This window comes from Myodes glareolus, chromosome 5 (genome assembly GCF_982192425.1).
Source record: "Myodes glareolus chromosome 5, mMyoGla1.1, whole genome shotgun sequence".
NCBI lineage: Eukaryota > Metazoa > Chordata > Mammalia > Rodentia > Cricetidae > Myodes > Myodes glareolus.
In genome coordinates, this window is record NC_142030.1 from 26,855,768 (window position 1) to 26,871,756 (window position 15,989).

Below are 15,989 nucleotides of genomic sequence, written 5' to 3' on the forward strand. Positions count from 1 at the left end.
AGGCAGGAAGTATAAGCGGGTCAACCAGACAGGAAGTAGAGGCGGGGCAATGAGAATAGGATAAGGCTAGGGAGGAGGAAACTTCCTCAGCCACTCCTTCGCAGATCACTGAAGAGGCAGCAAATAACTTGCCCAGCTGAGAAAGGTACGGAGCCATGTGCTAATGTAGATAAAGATAATGGGGTAACATAAGTTATAAGAGTTAACAAGAAGCCTGACCTAATGGACCAATCAGTTTATAACCTTATGGAGTCCTGTGTGTAATTTCTCTTTGGGATTTGCCGGCTGTTGGGGTACCGGGCGGGACGGAAACCCCAACAAGCCGACCCCTCATGTTACAGGCTACTTATTAGCTCTTACAACTTTTGTTACCCCATTATCCTTATCTACATTAACCACAGGGCTCAGTACCTTTCTCAGCTGGGCAGGTTACATTCTGTCTCTTTGGTGGTCTGCACAGGAGTGGTGGAGGGAGCTTCCTCCTCCCTAGCCTTCTCCTATTCTCATTGCCCTGCCTCTACTTCCTGTCTGGTTGACCCGCCTCTACTTCCTGCCTGGCCAATCAGCGTTTTATTAAAATACATGATTGACAGAATACAGACAATTGTCCTGCACCAATTATTCTAGGTGGATCTCTCTCTCTTTCTGTATTTATGAAGGAAGACAGGGTCTCGCAATGTAGTCTAGACTGGCTGGGAATGTATCCTGATCCTTCTCTCTTGGCCTCCTCAGTGCCGAGATTCCAGACACTAATCTCATTGTACCTGGTCTTATACCAGTTTTTAAGCTGAGGAATCCAAGGCCCTAAGTGGTGAGTGACTTCCCAAACAATAAAGTGAGGCAGGGCCAGGTTTGGAGCCTCAGTCTACCTGAGTGTAAAGTCCAGCCCCCTGGCATACCACATGAAGAACCTTAGAGAGCATATGTTACAACTGATTCCATTTATTTCACAGAGGGGAGACTTAAGAATTATGGCTGATGGGATATGGCCTGCCTGTGTGTATTAGATGCTGCCAGGATTTCCCAACTAGGGAAGCAGGGATTTGGTGCATGAGAAAGTGATTTAAAAACTAGGTTAAGGGAGATGGGAATGAAGCAGTTAAAGGAACTGGGATTACTCTTGTCTGATGTGAGCAGTTACTTGATGGAGGATAAGGACCGGCTGGACTCTTCTTGCAATGCAGCCAAAGCACGAAGAAAGGACTGCAAATTTGGTTGGGTGGGGTCTTAGTAAGTTATAACTGAGACATCCTGTTGATGGAACTGAGGAATGGCTGAAAGGAGTACAGGGTGGCTAGTTATGCTCCAGGGTAGAGACAGGGACCTCCCTTTCCTGGGTGCTGCCTCCTGCAGGGTTGCTTTTTTCTGCCCAATCTTAGGATTATGTTGCCCTTGGCAATAACTGCAGTTAGTAGGTAACATTTTCTTAACTGACCCAGCAGCCCTTCCCCGCGTTCTGCAGATCTCTCTACCCTCTGCTTTGTCTTGCTTACTGCAGATGGAGCTATTTTGATGACACTCTGATATTTCTCTGCTCAGAAGTGGCCAGAGTAGCATGTTCTACTCTTTCCAAGTGTAGTCTATAGACTCTCAGGGTAGCAAATACAAATACAAGAAGTTTAATTAATTAAATTTGTATTTGAAACAAGCAATAAATAACTGTTTTTTAATTCAAGCTTGTCCCAGGCACCAGACACCCTGTATCTTATCTGTTAACTCTACCTGGGGTGGGGTGGGTTCCTTCTAAGGGACCTTCCATAGGTTTGAGGCTTTCTTGATTGTTCTACTATGTTGTTGCCATTTGTACTGACAATATGGCATCAACACCAGTGAAAGTGGTATTGTTGTCCCACGAAACAAGGCAGTGACCCAAAGTGAACTGGTGAGCATTGCATTATTCTCACTATGCATGCACACCCAAACACACACACACACACACACACACACACACACACACACATACACACACACACACACCGCACACACGCACACACACACTGCACACCTCAAAGCCAGTTTTATTAGGATTCTCCTTGGAGATGGGGAAATAGCTTGCTGCACAGCCACAGGTGTGCTCTGAGTGTGATCAGGCACAAGGCTCTGATTGTGATTCTCAGCATGCGCGGAAAAAGCTGAGCTTGTGATCCTAGCACAGGAAGGCAGATCCTTAGAACTGGCTGGCCAGCCAGCCTAATCTAATTGGAGAGCTCCAGGGCCTGTCTCAGAAGCTGTCTTCTGAGGACCAAACCCAAGGTTGATTTCTAACCTCTACATACATGCTCATGTGTATCTGCTCATGCCCAAACATACACACAGAAACACAGGCGCATGAATGTCCTTGATGAAGCAGTAAAGACTACTAAGGTGAGTAAATCTTACTTATCGTGTATCTGTCTTATTAACATTCTGGGTGACAAACTGGAACAAACGCAAGGCTTATTTCTCACGCAGGGTACAGTGGCAGTGGTACTTGTGGGATGGATTCCTTTTCCACGGAATACCATTTTTACTGACAAACTTCGGCTCTTTAGACCCACATATTTGCCAGATATTTTCTTGAAAGTGAAGTGAGCTAGTTACTTCAAAGGAAAAACTTGACAGTATTTGTGCCAATTATAAAAACTCGAGCTCTCAAGCGAAAATTATAAATTTGAAAAACTTCTCTCTACTGTCAAGAGCTTGACAGCTTTCCAATATTAGAGATTTTTCTGATGAGATTGGTAGTGATAAAAATGAATGCTGTTTTATATTGTATGATAAAATGTGTTGACATTTGGAAAATGTGTGTCGAAGTAAACAGGTATTTCCTAATGACCAATGCATGACATTACCAAACCACTGATAGGCAAGACAGCCATTCCAACTGCAATATAGACAAGGATTTTAGTGTAGCAGAGTAAAATGTTTCAAATTCCATATTTCAAGCAACCTTTAAAAGAGGAGTTGGTATCATAGCAAATAACAATATCCATGGGTTATCTGCAGGGCTATTCAAATGGTCCACCCTTTCCCCGCTGCATCTTTGAAAGGCTGGGTTTTCGTCATCTGCTTCAATCCGTACAGCTACTGCTGTAGACTGACTGCAGTGACAGGGACAGGACTCTGTCTTCAGTCAGTAAAGACATTTGCAAAAACCTAAACCATTGCCATTCTTGTCATTAGTTTGCTCTGAAAAGTTACTTTTCATTAGAAAACAATACCCAGTATGCTAGCATATAATGATCTTATTACTACTTTAAAGTTATTTTTCAATGTTTTCCATGTTAATTTTTGAATATGGTAGATATCAATCGATAAAAATCTATCTAGTGGAAGCTTCATGGGAACTATCATAATTGAAGACTCTTTCAGGGTCTGTATAGGTATTGCCAGCCTGTAGGAAAACACCCTGACTAGAAAGCTAGAATTAGCGACCCCCTGGCTCTGATTTTACTTCTTCCTACCCTTCTCCCCTAAGCTCTGCTAGGTCCCAGCTGACTGCTGGCTTACTGATCTCTGTTCGTGTTCACAAGTTCGCTTATGTCATCAGGACGCACAGCCCCAAACCACCTCATTTCCTCTTCTGGTGGTTAGTAGGTCAGAGCCAGTCTCTCTGCACCAGGGTCTGTGGGCAGAGACACTCATTCAGACTCAACTTCCCGGTGTTTGCGGATAGATTCTGCATATAGCCTTCAGGATGTATTTGCTTGTCTCTCTTAATTAGGTTTCCTAGTGTGCAAAGGACCCGATTTTCTATTTTATATTTTTACCATCCGAGGGCCGTGTGTGCTGCAATAAACTTTATGGGATTTTGGTAAATATTAGCTGACAATTTCTAGAGACATCTATGAGCTTTTATGATCCCATGAAAATTAATCAGAATATTTAGTGCCTGCTGGGAACACAACACTTGGTGGTTGGAGGAGGGGGTTTGGAGAGGATTCTTGCTTAAGAATCTGAATTGTGTTTGGAGACTCAGGATTTACAGCCAAAAGGGAATCTCACTTGACACAAAAGCCACACTACTAAAGAAATAACTGGTGCTACAGACTTTTAGGGGAGGGGTGGGAGGTGAGGGGTTCACCCATTAGGTAGGTGGCTGGAACCACCACTGGAGACTCCTGGTAGGAAGGAGGGACCCCACAGAGGCTTGTTAAATAGGGAGGGTTTAGTCAGAGGTCAGCAAGGCAGGGATTTCAGGTCAGTGAATAAATCTGAGCCAAGGCAGAGTCAGAAATGAGCACAGCATGTTCACGGCCTAATGAGGAGACAGCTGACCACAGTGAAGGTGAACCCAGCAGAAGGATAGGCTGGAAGCTGGTCACGGGAGTTTAGGCTGGATGTGGGGACAGAGGAGAAGCATCTGATGGGTACGGAAGTGACGCAAGGTTTCTTCACACAAGATGGATCATTTGTGAGAGGGAGGTCAGAGTTGTTTGTGATGGGGTGATGGTGGCCTCCAGCTGGTGGAGGCCATGCTGGGTCAGGAGAGAGCCTTGAGATGCAATACATGTAGACAGCCACATGTACGATGCCAGCTCTGTGCCTTTAAGTGGGGATGTTTTCTATTTTAAAGGCATGGAGAAGAATACCCCGGATCAGGGTTAGTATACAGTTGAATGCTTGCACATGTGGTTGGTTTAGAACTAACATCTAATTTTTTTGCATTAAAAATAATCGATTAAATTTACTCTGATAATTTCATGTGGATAGCGCATTCTGTTTTTCTCAGTCCACCCGCCACTCTTCCTCCTCTTCCTGTGGTCCTGGTCTGCTCCCTAGAGGTTCCTTTACTCAGATCCAGGCCTTTTTGTTCTTTGCCTGTGACCTTCTGAGTTTAACCAGAACCATCTGTGAGGCTGAATTTGAAACTATCCAGGGGAGCTTGGTGGGCTCGCTCTTTCATACACAATCTAAGGCAATGACTGTCCCTCCCCCAGAATCCATCAGAATAGATAGAAGACGTCCATTCTGGCCTTTCCTCACGTCTTAGTGCCTCTGCACTAGGGAGCTGTGTGGTTTGTCACAAGTTGCCCAACTCCTAGGTGTCAATCTTGTCTGCTGCAAAGATATGAGACTCTACAGCATTTTCCTCATAGGCTTATTATGAGAATTAAATGAGTTAATACAAGCAAAGTGCCTCCTTTGGAGCCTGACATACAGAAAACCTACAGAAATACTAGTTACCACTCGTTTCCCCAGAAACTTACCTTATCATGGAAATAAGTATATTTAAATCACTCAGACGGACCAAAGCATGCAGAACTGTGGAGAGTGGGGAAACAGAACAACGAAATCCTAGAATCCAATGTCTGCCTCAAAAAAGAAAACAAAAGTAAAAAAAAAAACAACCCACCAAAATTCCAAATCCTCAAAACTTGCTGATGACATCAGAAAGATGGAGAGCCCAAAGTTTCAGTTCCAGGGGCTCAGTGGGTGACAGCATTTAACGCCAAGTTGGACCACCTGTGTTCAATTCAGCACAAGCTGAGTCCTGAGGTTGTTCCGTGACTTCTACAAACACATAAATGTCACAACATTAAAAGAAAACTTCAGTTCAATAAACTCCGTCCATATCCTGAGTGTAGAACACATGGGCAAAGTTGTTAATCCTCTCAGTTAAAACACCCCATTGGTTCCCAGACAAGAGGAGCCCTGGATAGTGTTAGCCAACCAACAAACACTTTCTTCACTGGGTCTGAGCCTCCTTCCTCCCGGAGTCCACATGAACTTTGTGCACCTGCTCATCTTCCACCAGCTCCCACCCCGAGCAATCGTCTCTTTCATGCCGTCATTCTTCCCACAACTCACTCTTCCTGCCCTATAAAATTAGCGCCGTTTAAAAAAAAAACAGATTTGAACAAATTTTGAGATTTACAGGGAACTTACACAGTAGAATTTTCATGTCTCAGTTCCCACCAGTTTCTCTTATTACATCTTGTATTGGTGTGGTATATTTGCTAGCACTATTGAACCATACCAATGGGTTATTATTAACTAACGTCTGCAGTTGATATTATGGTCCAGATTTGTGGTGCACAGGACTATGAGTTCTGACAATTGTATAATGCTATAATGCTGTATGTTCATTACTTTGTATACATGCAGCATAGCTCCAGTGCCCTGTGCCCCGCATCCTCCCAGTCCTCAGTTAAGAAGCAGTTAATGAAGCTGGACTTTTGTTCCCGTCACTAGGTGACTTGTTTTTGAGAAAGGGGCTGTACCACAGATTCCAGAAAGCCCTGTGAACGCTGGCAGCTCTGGACCATGGGCCAGCATTAGGATGACATTTTGGGATATGCCTCCAGAGGCTAAACTTTAAACCTGGAATTCTGATAGTGACACATTCTTCCTTGCCAATCTGTCCTTCCAAAGAATAAGTTCTTTGAGGGGGAACCATTTTGCATCCTTTTAGATTTCATCTAAGCACAGGCACAGGTGAGGTGGCTCAGCCCAGCTTCCTATGACAAGCAGGCCAAGGGCTAATTCCCAACTTTGGCTCTCTCCAAAAATCAAATGAAGAATAAGAGAAAAGCATGGTTGTTTTTCTCTTTTCCTGACCAGGCCCATTTCAGAAGAACCCTGGAGATCCATGCTTCTTAGGTGGATCCCTGCAACAATCAAAGATGCTCAGCATGTCGTCCTTGAGCAAGGAGCACCTTCCCATAAACATTTATTTTCTTAATTCACGCCGAGTCTTTTGCTATAAAGACACTGTTCTCAACCGTTCTAAAACTCAGCGGGAACAAGCAGATCCGAACAAAGGCAAATAAATCGAATCCTGCAAAGTAACAAAGCTGACGCCTTTTCCCAACAGTCAGCGCAAAGCTAAATGAAAAATATCAGTCATCCACTAGATACAGTATTTCCCCCCATCTAGACAGAAGCTGGGGCCTGTAGACCTCCCCCACTCCAAACAGGAGGCCGAGAAGGTACAAAACAAAGTATTCATTCCCAAACGAGTCATCTATCTGAGCTGCACTGTACACGTCTCGGCACTAGTGGTTTCAAAGTCCTTGGCTGTTACTTCTCTGTACCTGTCTCCAAAACACACGTGGAGGTGGTGAGAGGGAGGGAGCCCACTGCCACGTATGCAAAGGCCGAGGGAGGGTGCGGATGAAGGGAGTCAGGGCTGAGGGCAGTTACCGGAGGACAGTTGGTGCTCCCTAAAGAGCAGGGCTCTCTCATTCCTCTCACCCCAAAACTGGAGGAAGCGGGGTTGGGGATGCCTGTCTAGTTCAGGCAGAGCCAGCGAACCGTGAGCTCTGATGCCGCAGCGGCGATCGCCTGCGGGCACCTGGGTCCCCCCCGGGGGGCGGGGCCTCCCCCAGGTGTGCCATGAGCTCGGACCTCCTGAACCCGGTCGGCGGACCCCCGGAGCCCCAGCAGCCTTCGCCCGGGGAAGCCTTGCCGAGGAGGGCGCATCCGCGCCCCCTCCAGCAGGCACGGGGCCCCACCGGCCTGGCTCGGGGAAGGGGCGCGGCGCCGAGGGGGTTAACCCGGCGGCTGGCGGCTGCAGCGCGCTTAACCCTCGGTCGGCCGCGCCAGGCCGGGGGTGGCGGCATCCGAGTCGCGCGCCGTGAAGCCCGGGGGGCGTGTGGGCCGCAGGCCGGCAGCTGGGGTGCGGCGCGGCCGGTGGGAGGCCCGGGCGCGCGGGGGAGGGCGGGGGACGGCGGCGGGCGCGCAGCGTCGCCAGGGCGAAGCCGGCGTGCAGCGCGGCGCGGCGGGCGCGGAGCGGGCGGGCGGGCGAGCGCCTCCGTCCCCGGATGTGAGCTCCGGCTGCCCGCGGTCCCGAGCCAGCGGCGGCGCGGGCGGCGGCGGGGCACCGGGCACCGCGGCGGGCGGACGGGAGGCATGGGGGGCGCGCCGAGTGGCCCGGGAGGCCGGGCGGGCACCACCGCGGCGTCCCTCTGCTAGAGGAGGGGACCAAGCCAATTCTCCTTTGCAGCAAAAAAATTACATGTATATATTATCAAGATAATATATACATCTGATTTTATTTTTTACAAAAAGTTTATTTTGCTCCATTTTTGAAAAAAGAAGGAGCGTGGGTGGCAGGCGGTTTTTATAAATTATCCTTATTTTTGGTTATTTGTCTCTGTCCTTCCCCACCCCCTGCTGAAGCGAAAATAAGGGCAGGGACCGGGGCTCCTACCCATCCGTTACCCCCCTTACCCGTTCCTTCCCCTCCCTTACGCTGAGCACAGTGCCCTGCACACAGTAGGCGCTCAATAAATGTTCGTGGATGATGATGATGATGATGATGAAAAAAATGCAGCATCAACGGCAGCAGCAAGAGGACCACGCGAATGGTGAGCAGCCAGAGCCCGGGTACCCGCTGCTAAACCTCATCCTATCATGATCCTCCTCTTCCAACGCCCCCCCCCCCCATCTCCCATGCACTGGGTGGATTGAGGGGGTTGGAGATGATGCTTCTGGCTTGGTGTCATCTACATAGAAAGGGGAGATGCGCGGCAGCTACTCCGCTCTCCCTCTTCAGGCCCTGAATGTCAGAGTTAATTCTGCATTTGTTGGGGTGGGGGCGGCCATTGGGTGTGTGGAGTACTGTGCAGCCAAGGGGTGCGAGTGAGGTGGTTCAGGTTTAGTGTCCCCGGGCTCAACTTTCTTCTTTCATTGCCCCCGAGCGATGGAAGAGGAGGGTGTTAGTCTTCAGCCTGAGCCCCCTCTCCAGTCTCTTCTCTCCTTCCCCTCCTCCCCCCTCCCCGCCCTGGTTGACTAAGAAGAAGGTCCCTAGCATCAGGAAAATTCTAGGACCATTCCACTTTTACCCCCTGGGTCGCTTGGTAAAGTGCACACCCATCCTCTCTTGAGAGAAGCCCAGGTCTTGGGATATGGGGGAACAGGGTCGGGTGGAGTGTGTATTCCCGCTCCCTGCGGCTCCTGTGCACACGTCCGTAACCTAGCAATGCCCAGAGAGTCGCTGCCGCTGTGGGGCTCTGCAACTCAGCCCCGGTCACAGCACCACGTGCAGTTTCTACACGAGCGGGGCTGGGTCTAGGGGGTTGGGGTGGCTTTTGGCCAGCCTCCCTCTTTGGAGGTCGTTGCTGTCTCCCAAGCCTGGTATGCTTGACACCTTTCCCGGTGAGCGCATCTCAAAGGAAAAGCTTGGCAAGACTAGTCCCTGAGCTCAGATTGTGTGCTGCCTGCCTGCTTTGCTTCTGTCTCAGTCTTGCCGGCCAGGAGACCTGTGATTGCCTGGACTCTTTACTTAGTGATAATTGGTTTTGCAAACGCCCATTCCTCCTTCCTCTCTGTCACCACTCTCGCTTTGACTTCTGCTTTAGCAGAGGCGATGGTGATCCAGTGTGGGCACCTGTGAGACCTTCCAAGGAATGGCCTGTCGCTCAGGGACATTGACATGGAGGCCCCCTTGGGTTTTCGTCTTGTGTATACCTGGATGCTACTCTGTAACAGCTCCAGCCAATGAGTTAATTCTTGCATAGGCCTTGAGGCTCTGTGGCATAATGCATCCTGTCTCTTAGGTGTAGGGGTGCAGGCTGACTGGATGGTGGCTTGGCTGCCGCTGCCGCTGCTGCTGCCGCTGCTGCTGCTGCTGCTGCTGCAATTTAAAATGCAAAAAAGCCCTAAAGATGTTTTTCTGTTTTCGGAAGCTTGTGGAGGAAATGAGTCTCAAGCATCATGAATTTTCATTTGCAGGAAGTGTTAGTGCATAATCTAGATATTTGTTATGGGGCTCTTGGTATTGCCTGGTGCCAGAGAAGACTCTTTTTTTTTTCTGGGAAAAAAAAAGCATTTGTGGCTGTGGAAAGATCTTGGAGGAACACCCGAAAAGTGGTTAAGACTATTTAATTATTGGCTGTGTGTGTTAGTACGTTCAGAGAAAGGGAGCTGTGCTCTTCTGTTAGGCCATGAGAGATCCATGTGTTTTCAAAGTCAGAGAAGACACAGGGAGAATTGAGAACAGCCTCAACGTGTCAGAGACATGCACTAAAAGATTCCTTTTGAAGACACAGGGATGGACAAGTATTAATGTGATCGGGGTGGTGCAGCAATGACCCTGCATGATTGACAGACACTCCGAGCAGAGCACTGTGGACTTTTCCTGTTGCGTTGCCTGACCAAACCCCAGTACTTGTGAAAAATGGGACACAAAGTTCAAATAGAAACACAAGAATGATTCCTTTTATTGATGGGAGACACCTTTGCTTTTTAAAGATAATACGGACGGAAATTTTCTTTTCTTTGTTTGTTTTGTTTTTAAAACTCTTTTCTCCTTCTCCTCAGAGGCAAACTATGCAAGAGGCTCCAGACTCCCTATTTCTGGTGAAGGACCAGCTTCTCAGCCGAACAGCTCCAAGCAGACTGTCCTGTCTTGGCAAGCTGCAATCGATGCTGCTAGACAGGCCAAGGCCGCCCAGACCATGAGCACCTCCGCCCCCCCACCTGTAGGATCTCTCTCCCAAAGAAAACGTCAGCAATACGCCAAGAGCAAAAAACAGGGTAACTCATCCAACAGCCGGCCTGCCCGCGCTCTTTTCTGTTTATCTCTCAATAACCCCATCCGAAGAGCCTGCATTAGTATAGTGGAATGGAAGTATCCTTTTTCTGTGGGAAGTCTTTCTCATTTACCATCTGTGCTTCAGAAGGATTTGCTGTCGGCAGTGACACTTATCGAAGGCTTCTTCAGCATTCTGGAATGTGAGCAATAGAAGCTGTAGGCAAGAGGTTTCATGGACTACAGCTTCCTATCTTCTCAGCTCTCTTCAGCTTGTGGAGGGCGGCTCCACGGGTATATTTAGCCTTGACGTGTGTGTGTGTGTGTGTGTGTGTGTGTGTGTGTGTGTGGTGTGGCACTGGGGGAAGGAAGTGAAGACTGCAACTTCAAAGTGGTAGGGAGTTAAAATATGAAAGTGACCTTTGGTCATAGGCTGCTGGATAGCTTTAAAGCTATGAGGGTTTGTGGGGCAGTTAGATGCATTTAACTTGTTGAAGATAAGGTAGGCTGATTCAATAAATAAATAAATAAATAAAAACAAAAAGATTGAGACTATCTTCAGCCTGTACTGGAAGTGACCTTTAGTGGAGTCTGCCTTTGCGTCTATAGTGAACGCTATGGTTGCTTCTGGCTCTGCTATTTGGTGATTCTGATTGTTCAGGTAGCTGTAAACGTGAACACTTGCTTCATAGGGAGGGATTACTTTTGCTGTTATTATTACTTATTATCACTGGCTGATTAATGCTATGATTTCCTGGAATTTCCTTTTGTTAAACAAAAAAAAGAAAGAAAGAAAGAAAGAAAGAAAGAAAGAAAAAAGTTCCATGTAGCCAGGAGGACACAGGAGCAGTGCAGGAGAGGCTGGCAAGCGCTGCGTCCTTCAAGCACTGTGAGTGACAATTGACTGTCTCGGGAGGAGCTGGCAGGTGTCGCACATGTGTGTGTATATATATCCGACTATAGCCTCAGACTGCACTGGAGTTACACTTCTGGGGGTCTCTGTATTTTTAAAACTGAACTTTCATTGCCCTCAGCATGGTTGCCACACCCCAGAACTTGAAAAACAATATTGCTTCTACCTGCTTATTCCCCTCCCCAGACTTGGGGGCCAGGCTCCACCGCCTAGAAAGGTTGGCGGAAGCCTTCCTTCTCTTGAGCTCATGCTTTCTAATTAATCATATGCTTTTTTGGGCTGGGTAAAATAAAGCATTCCATTTTCCCAGAAGGGTGTTTGGGGCCAATAGGCCTTCTGAGTATTTCCTGGCAGCAGGCAGGGGTGTGTACATGGCTCAGAGGAGGGAGAAACCATGTTGTAAGATTGCTGGGTGCCAGCTAGAAAGTGGAGCTGAAGACCCCTAAAATTCTAGGTACCCACTGAGGCAGCTGTCTGCATGATCTCTGTCTTAGCTCGTTTATTTTGTCTGCTCATGGACAGGAGTTAAAATGAAGCAACTGTCTAGAAAGGTTTTGGAGAGAGCAGCTGAATGCCAGGGCAGGATATGAAGGTTTTCACGTGCTTTTTCCCCTAGCACAGATGTCTCTCCTCTAGAGTGAGTTATGGCGTTTCTCACATACTTGGGGCTGTGGGTGTACATTTTCTCTTGAAAGTCTCTAGTTTGAGGACAGAACATCACACAGGCCAAGAGGGGGCTGCTAAGTTAGGGTGTGCTTAGGTGGTCTCACTGGAGTTGAGAGGCGGTGCGCACTTGCTGGCAACATACCCCGCTTCTGAGGTTGGCGTGAGGTGACTTGGAATAAGCAGAGACCTCTGAAAAAAGGCTTTCATTTTCTGTGGAAGGAAGTGCTGCTTCCCTTCATGCACAGGAGTTTGCACACAGCAGTTTGTATGTCAGAAGGAATTCCTGGGTCGCACCACTGTCTCCCTTTCCTGAGCTGCCAGGGGCAGGTGTGTGGCTGGGTCTTAGGAGACATGGCTGCCAGTTCAGGATGTCTGTCTACAAGGGGGGCCATTTCTAGAACAGCTAGGTAGTAAATGACCCCTTCCATTTTAGGGAACAGGCTATAGACATCTTTCTTCAGCAGCTCAGTCAGTCAGCCCTGGGAGAAGCCACTTTGTTGTTATAGGCTGGCAAGCGGGTTGAGGTGGGCGACGTGTTCCCCTCTTAAGAAGCTGTTGGTGAGACCCACCTGTTTGTTGTGGTAGTGAGATAGCCTCTGTCTGCTGACTGGATTCAGAGCACTGCCAAGAAGGACACACTCAGAGTCTTACATTTAGCCTGCCTGCGCAGTGTTCACAGTTCTCAGATTTGCAGCTTTATCATTTTAGGTCTTTACTGAGACCTAGGAGAGGAAGCAAGGTGGTGTGGGGGAGGGGAAGTTCTTAGTGTGTCTTTACAGGGAATAACTTCAGGGCTGTTGACTTAAAGTGTCAGAGGGGACCTGTGAAGAGGAAAAAAAAAAATGAAAAGAGAATTTGAAGTCTTCCTAAAGTCAGATCCATGGGTAAAAGATTTTATAATGGAGTTGAGAAATCAATATGATTAAAGCTAACTGGCTTAAAAATAAACCCATCAAAGTTAGTAAGAGGATAATGTGATTCCTGTCCTTGCTCCAGTGAGTTTTCCGAGCTCTTCAAAGAGGTGAGGCTTTATAGATCCCCAAGTTATCTATCTCAGGCAGGCCAGGGGTATTTGTTCCTTACGTCACTTTGGGGGTTCCCAGAAGGCCATTAGCAGGAGACTGTTCCTATCCCTGAATCTTTAGCACCTGTGGGGGATTTAAGAAAACCGCTGCCTTACCTCTTATGGGTGAGTGTTATACATGAGCACTGTTGAAATCAAGCCCAGGAATTGGCATATTAGTCCTATATGCTCAACAAATCTGCTGTTTGAAAAGGGATGAAAAACAGCTATATGGGTAGATGTCAAACTCTGGGTTGCCGGTTTTGACAATGCCTCTTACTAACAGAATGCTTGAGCAAGTGTCTGCTAAAGGCTCATCTCAAAGTGACTCTTCCAGACAGCCCTCCAAGATTTTAAATCATGAGAGTCTGTTTTGAAAGTGTCTGGTGCTGATTTCTGGTGGCTTTTAAATTTAATTTGTTTACAAATTGAACACAGAAGCAGCACATTATGAAGCGAGTGGAGCCTAGCTCTAATCTGAAACAGTTACAGTTATTGATTACTCTGGTAGAGAAGGCAGAGCAGGGAAGCCTGATTATCACAGCATCTGAGGTGCGGGGACATGTCACACAGGGTCACAGAGAAGATGGAAATAGTCCCAATGTCTTTGCCTGGACAGGTCCCCATCCGGAGCTTAGACTGACTTCCAGCCAGGAACAGTCTCTGAGAAAATGGCTCTAACATGGGGGCAAGGATCTGTGGGAAAGGCCAGTGTCATACTGCTTATCCGTCTGTGTCTCTGACAGCTGATTTAGTAAGATCCCTGTCACTTTCTAAGTCACAGGAAGCAGAGAACTGCTTTATACCGTGACCTACCGAGATGCTTTTTACTCCCAGGTTTTAATATACAATGTCCACCTATGAACAGGTGTAACATGATCCTCGCAGTAGGAGAAAGGGCTGATGGAGGTCGCAGGATAGGACAACCTAGCGTGAGGGGCCAGAGAAAGTTACTTCTGCTGAAAACTCAGTAATCACAGAATGGTTGTGGGCAGGTAAGGGGATGGGGGTGGGTGATGGGTAGGCGATTTTCATCTTAAAAGTAATGACTGGGGACATGATTAGAGGGGTATCTGATGTTTGCATAATGCATATGTACCTTGACAAAATCTTTCAGACCATTTGACATATTTATATTATTGGCTATTTTTGCCAATTGTGTGGCCTTAGCTATTTACATCCCATTCCCTGAAGATGATTCTAATTCAACAAATCATAACTTGGTAAGTGACTTAGAGTTTCTGCCTGTGGCAGTGTATGGTTGCCCTCTGTCTTGTACCTAAGCTGGCAGTCAGCTTTGTGCATGGTGTGGTTTACGATTATGTGTGCTGTATTTTCCAAAGCTTTGTAACAGTGCGGTTATGTTGTTGTTACTGGTTTTTATATTTGACCTGAATTCTTAGATTTCTGCTGAATGAAAGTGTTCAAAGTCACGAGTCTTATATAAATAGAAATGGAACTTTTATGGGAGAAATCTGCAGAAGGGTTTTAATGTAACTTTTCTTTTTCCACAGGCTTTTGGTACATAATGTTAGCTCTTAAAAAATACAGCGTTATTTTTGAGTGGTAGATACCGTGGTTAATTTTTCTGGTAAATAAGAATTAACATGGATTTTGTATGCAAACCGTTAATTTTTATAGATGTAGATTACAACAAATCTAATTATATAGAATGCAATTTGGGAAATAAATCAGTATGACAATGGAGTTTATACCCCACAGCCTTCAAAAATAATTCAAGTAGATTTTTAAACGAATCTATGGTTAAATGCTCCAGGATGCTTCCATATACTTTATTGCCCTCTTAAAAATTTACAGTGTACATGAGTTGAGAAAAATCTGTGGGAAGTTGTACAGTTCAAAACAGATTTCATTTTGTTTAACTCAGCCAGTCACTGAAAGTAATTGGTTATGCATTCTTTAAGCAGTTTTTTGGCAGAAGAGTTTGATATCATGAAACTCATATTTCATGGAACTTCCTTTGGGGAAAAATTGATAGAGTTTTTAAAAAGAAAGGCACTGAAGAACATTGGATTGAAATTGGATCTTGTCCCACCCAGCTGCCCACTAGGTATATTGGGGGGCACATCTTGGCCCCTTTTTGCATTGCCATTCACCCACATGGCAGTCAAGGAGACTGGCTCAGATCTCTAGGATTATTTAAAAACCTGTAACATTTTGTTGTCCTCCTTGTGCAGAAGCCATGTTGGTATTTTTTGGCCTTGCTGCATCCTTCTCGCAAGGGCTAATTCTTCACAATCCCAAACCACATAGAATGGTAGATGAAGGAGGGAATGTTGGGTAGTAGGAAGCTCGGTTCTCTTTTAGGCGGCTCCATTAGCTTTGGATTCTGGTGTGGAAGTATTTTTAGCTATGCAAAGGCAAAAGCGCTGTGCACTAGGCTTTCCTGGGTCAGGCAGAGGTTGGCTGGCAGCCTGAGGTGAAGCTATGCTTTTATGAATTGGGCTTTCATGGTTTATGTTCAGGATTTCTTATGACATTTTAAATGCTGTATATATTTCAGGTGTAACATGATGTCTGTTTGTATTTGGGTTTTGGCAGTTTGCTTTCTAAAGAATTAAAAATTTTGGCTGTTACTCCTGAAAACTATGGCCTAATAAGAATGAACACGCACACGCACACACACACACACACACACACACACACACACACACACACACACGCACATGCACATGCACACACACGCCCTCCCTCTGCCGTGAGAGATTACCTGCGGGACTTTGGACATTTTAAATGACCTTTAGTTAGTTGTAGACTTTAGATTATCACTTTAAAAGGGAAACGCGGAAGTGGTGGAAGGCCTCCGTCAATGGGGATGGGTCATTGTAGTCTAGGCCACAGATGGTGTTAGCCTTGTTACCAAATTTAAC

The 15,989-nt window shown here is 46.7% G+C and overlaps 1 protein-coding gene across 17 annotated transcripts in view; it reads left to right on the plus strand.

Moving 5' to 3' along the window:
- Positions 1 to 7,844: 7,844 nt before the first annotated feature.
- The window catches only part of Cacna1d (calcium voltage-gated channel subunit alpha1 D), a 313,753-nt gene continuing 305,608 nt past the window's right edge, over positions 7,845 to 15,989 (plus strand). For 11 of the 17 annotated variants that reach the window (XM_048421275.3, XM_048421276.3, XM_085687773.2 and 8 more), the window contains exons 1-3: positions 7,846 to 8,291; positions 10,246 to 10,555; positions 14,216 to 14,321. In XM_048421275.3, the coding sequence (XP_048277232.1) occupies positions 8,225 to 8,291; positions 10,246 to 10,555; positions 14,216 to 14,321 (483 nt within the window). In that variant the 5' untranslated portion in view covers positions 7,846 to 8,224. Of the gene's footprint in view, positions 8,292 to 10,245; positions 10,556 to 14,215; positions 14,322 to 15,989 lie in introns of all 17 variants that reach the window. The other 6 variants (XM_085687762.2, XM_087906190.1, XM_085687761.2 and 3 more) reach the window with 1 other exon arrangement.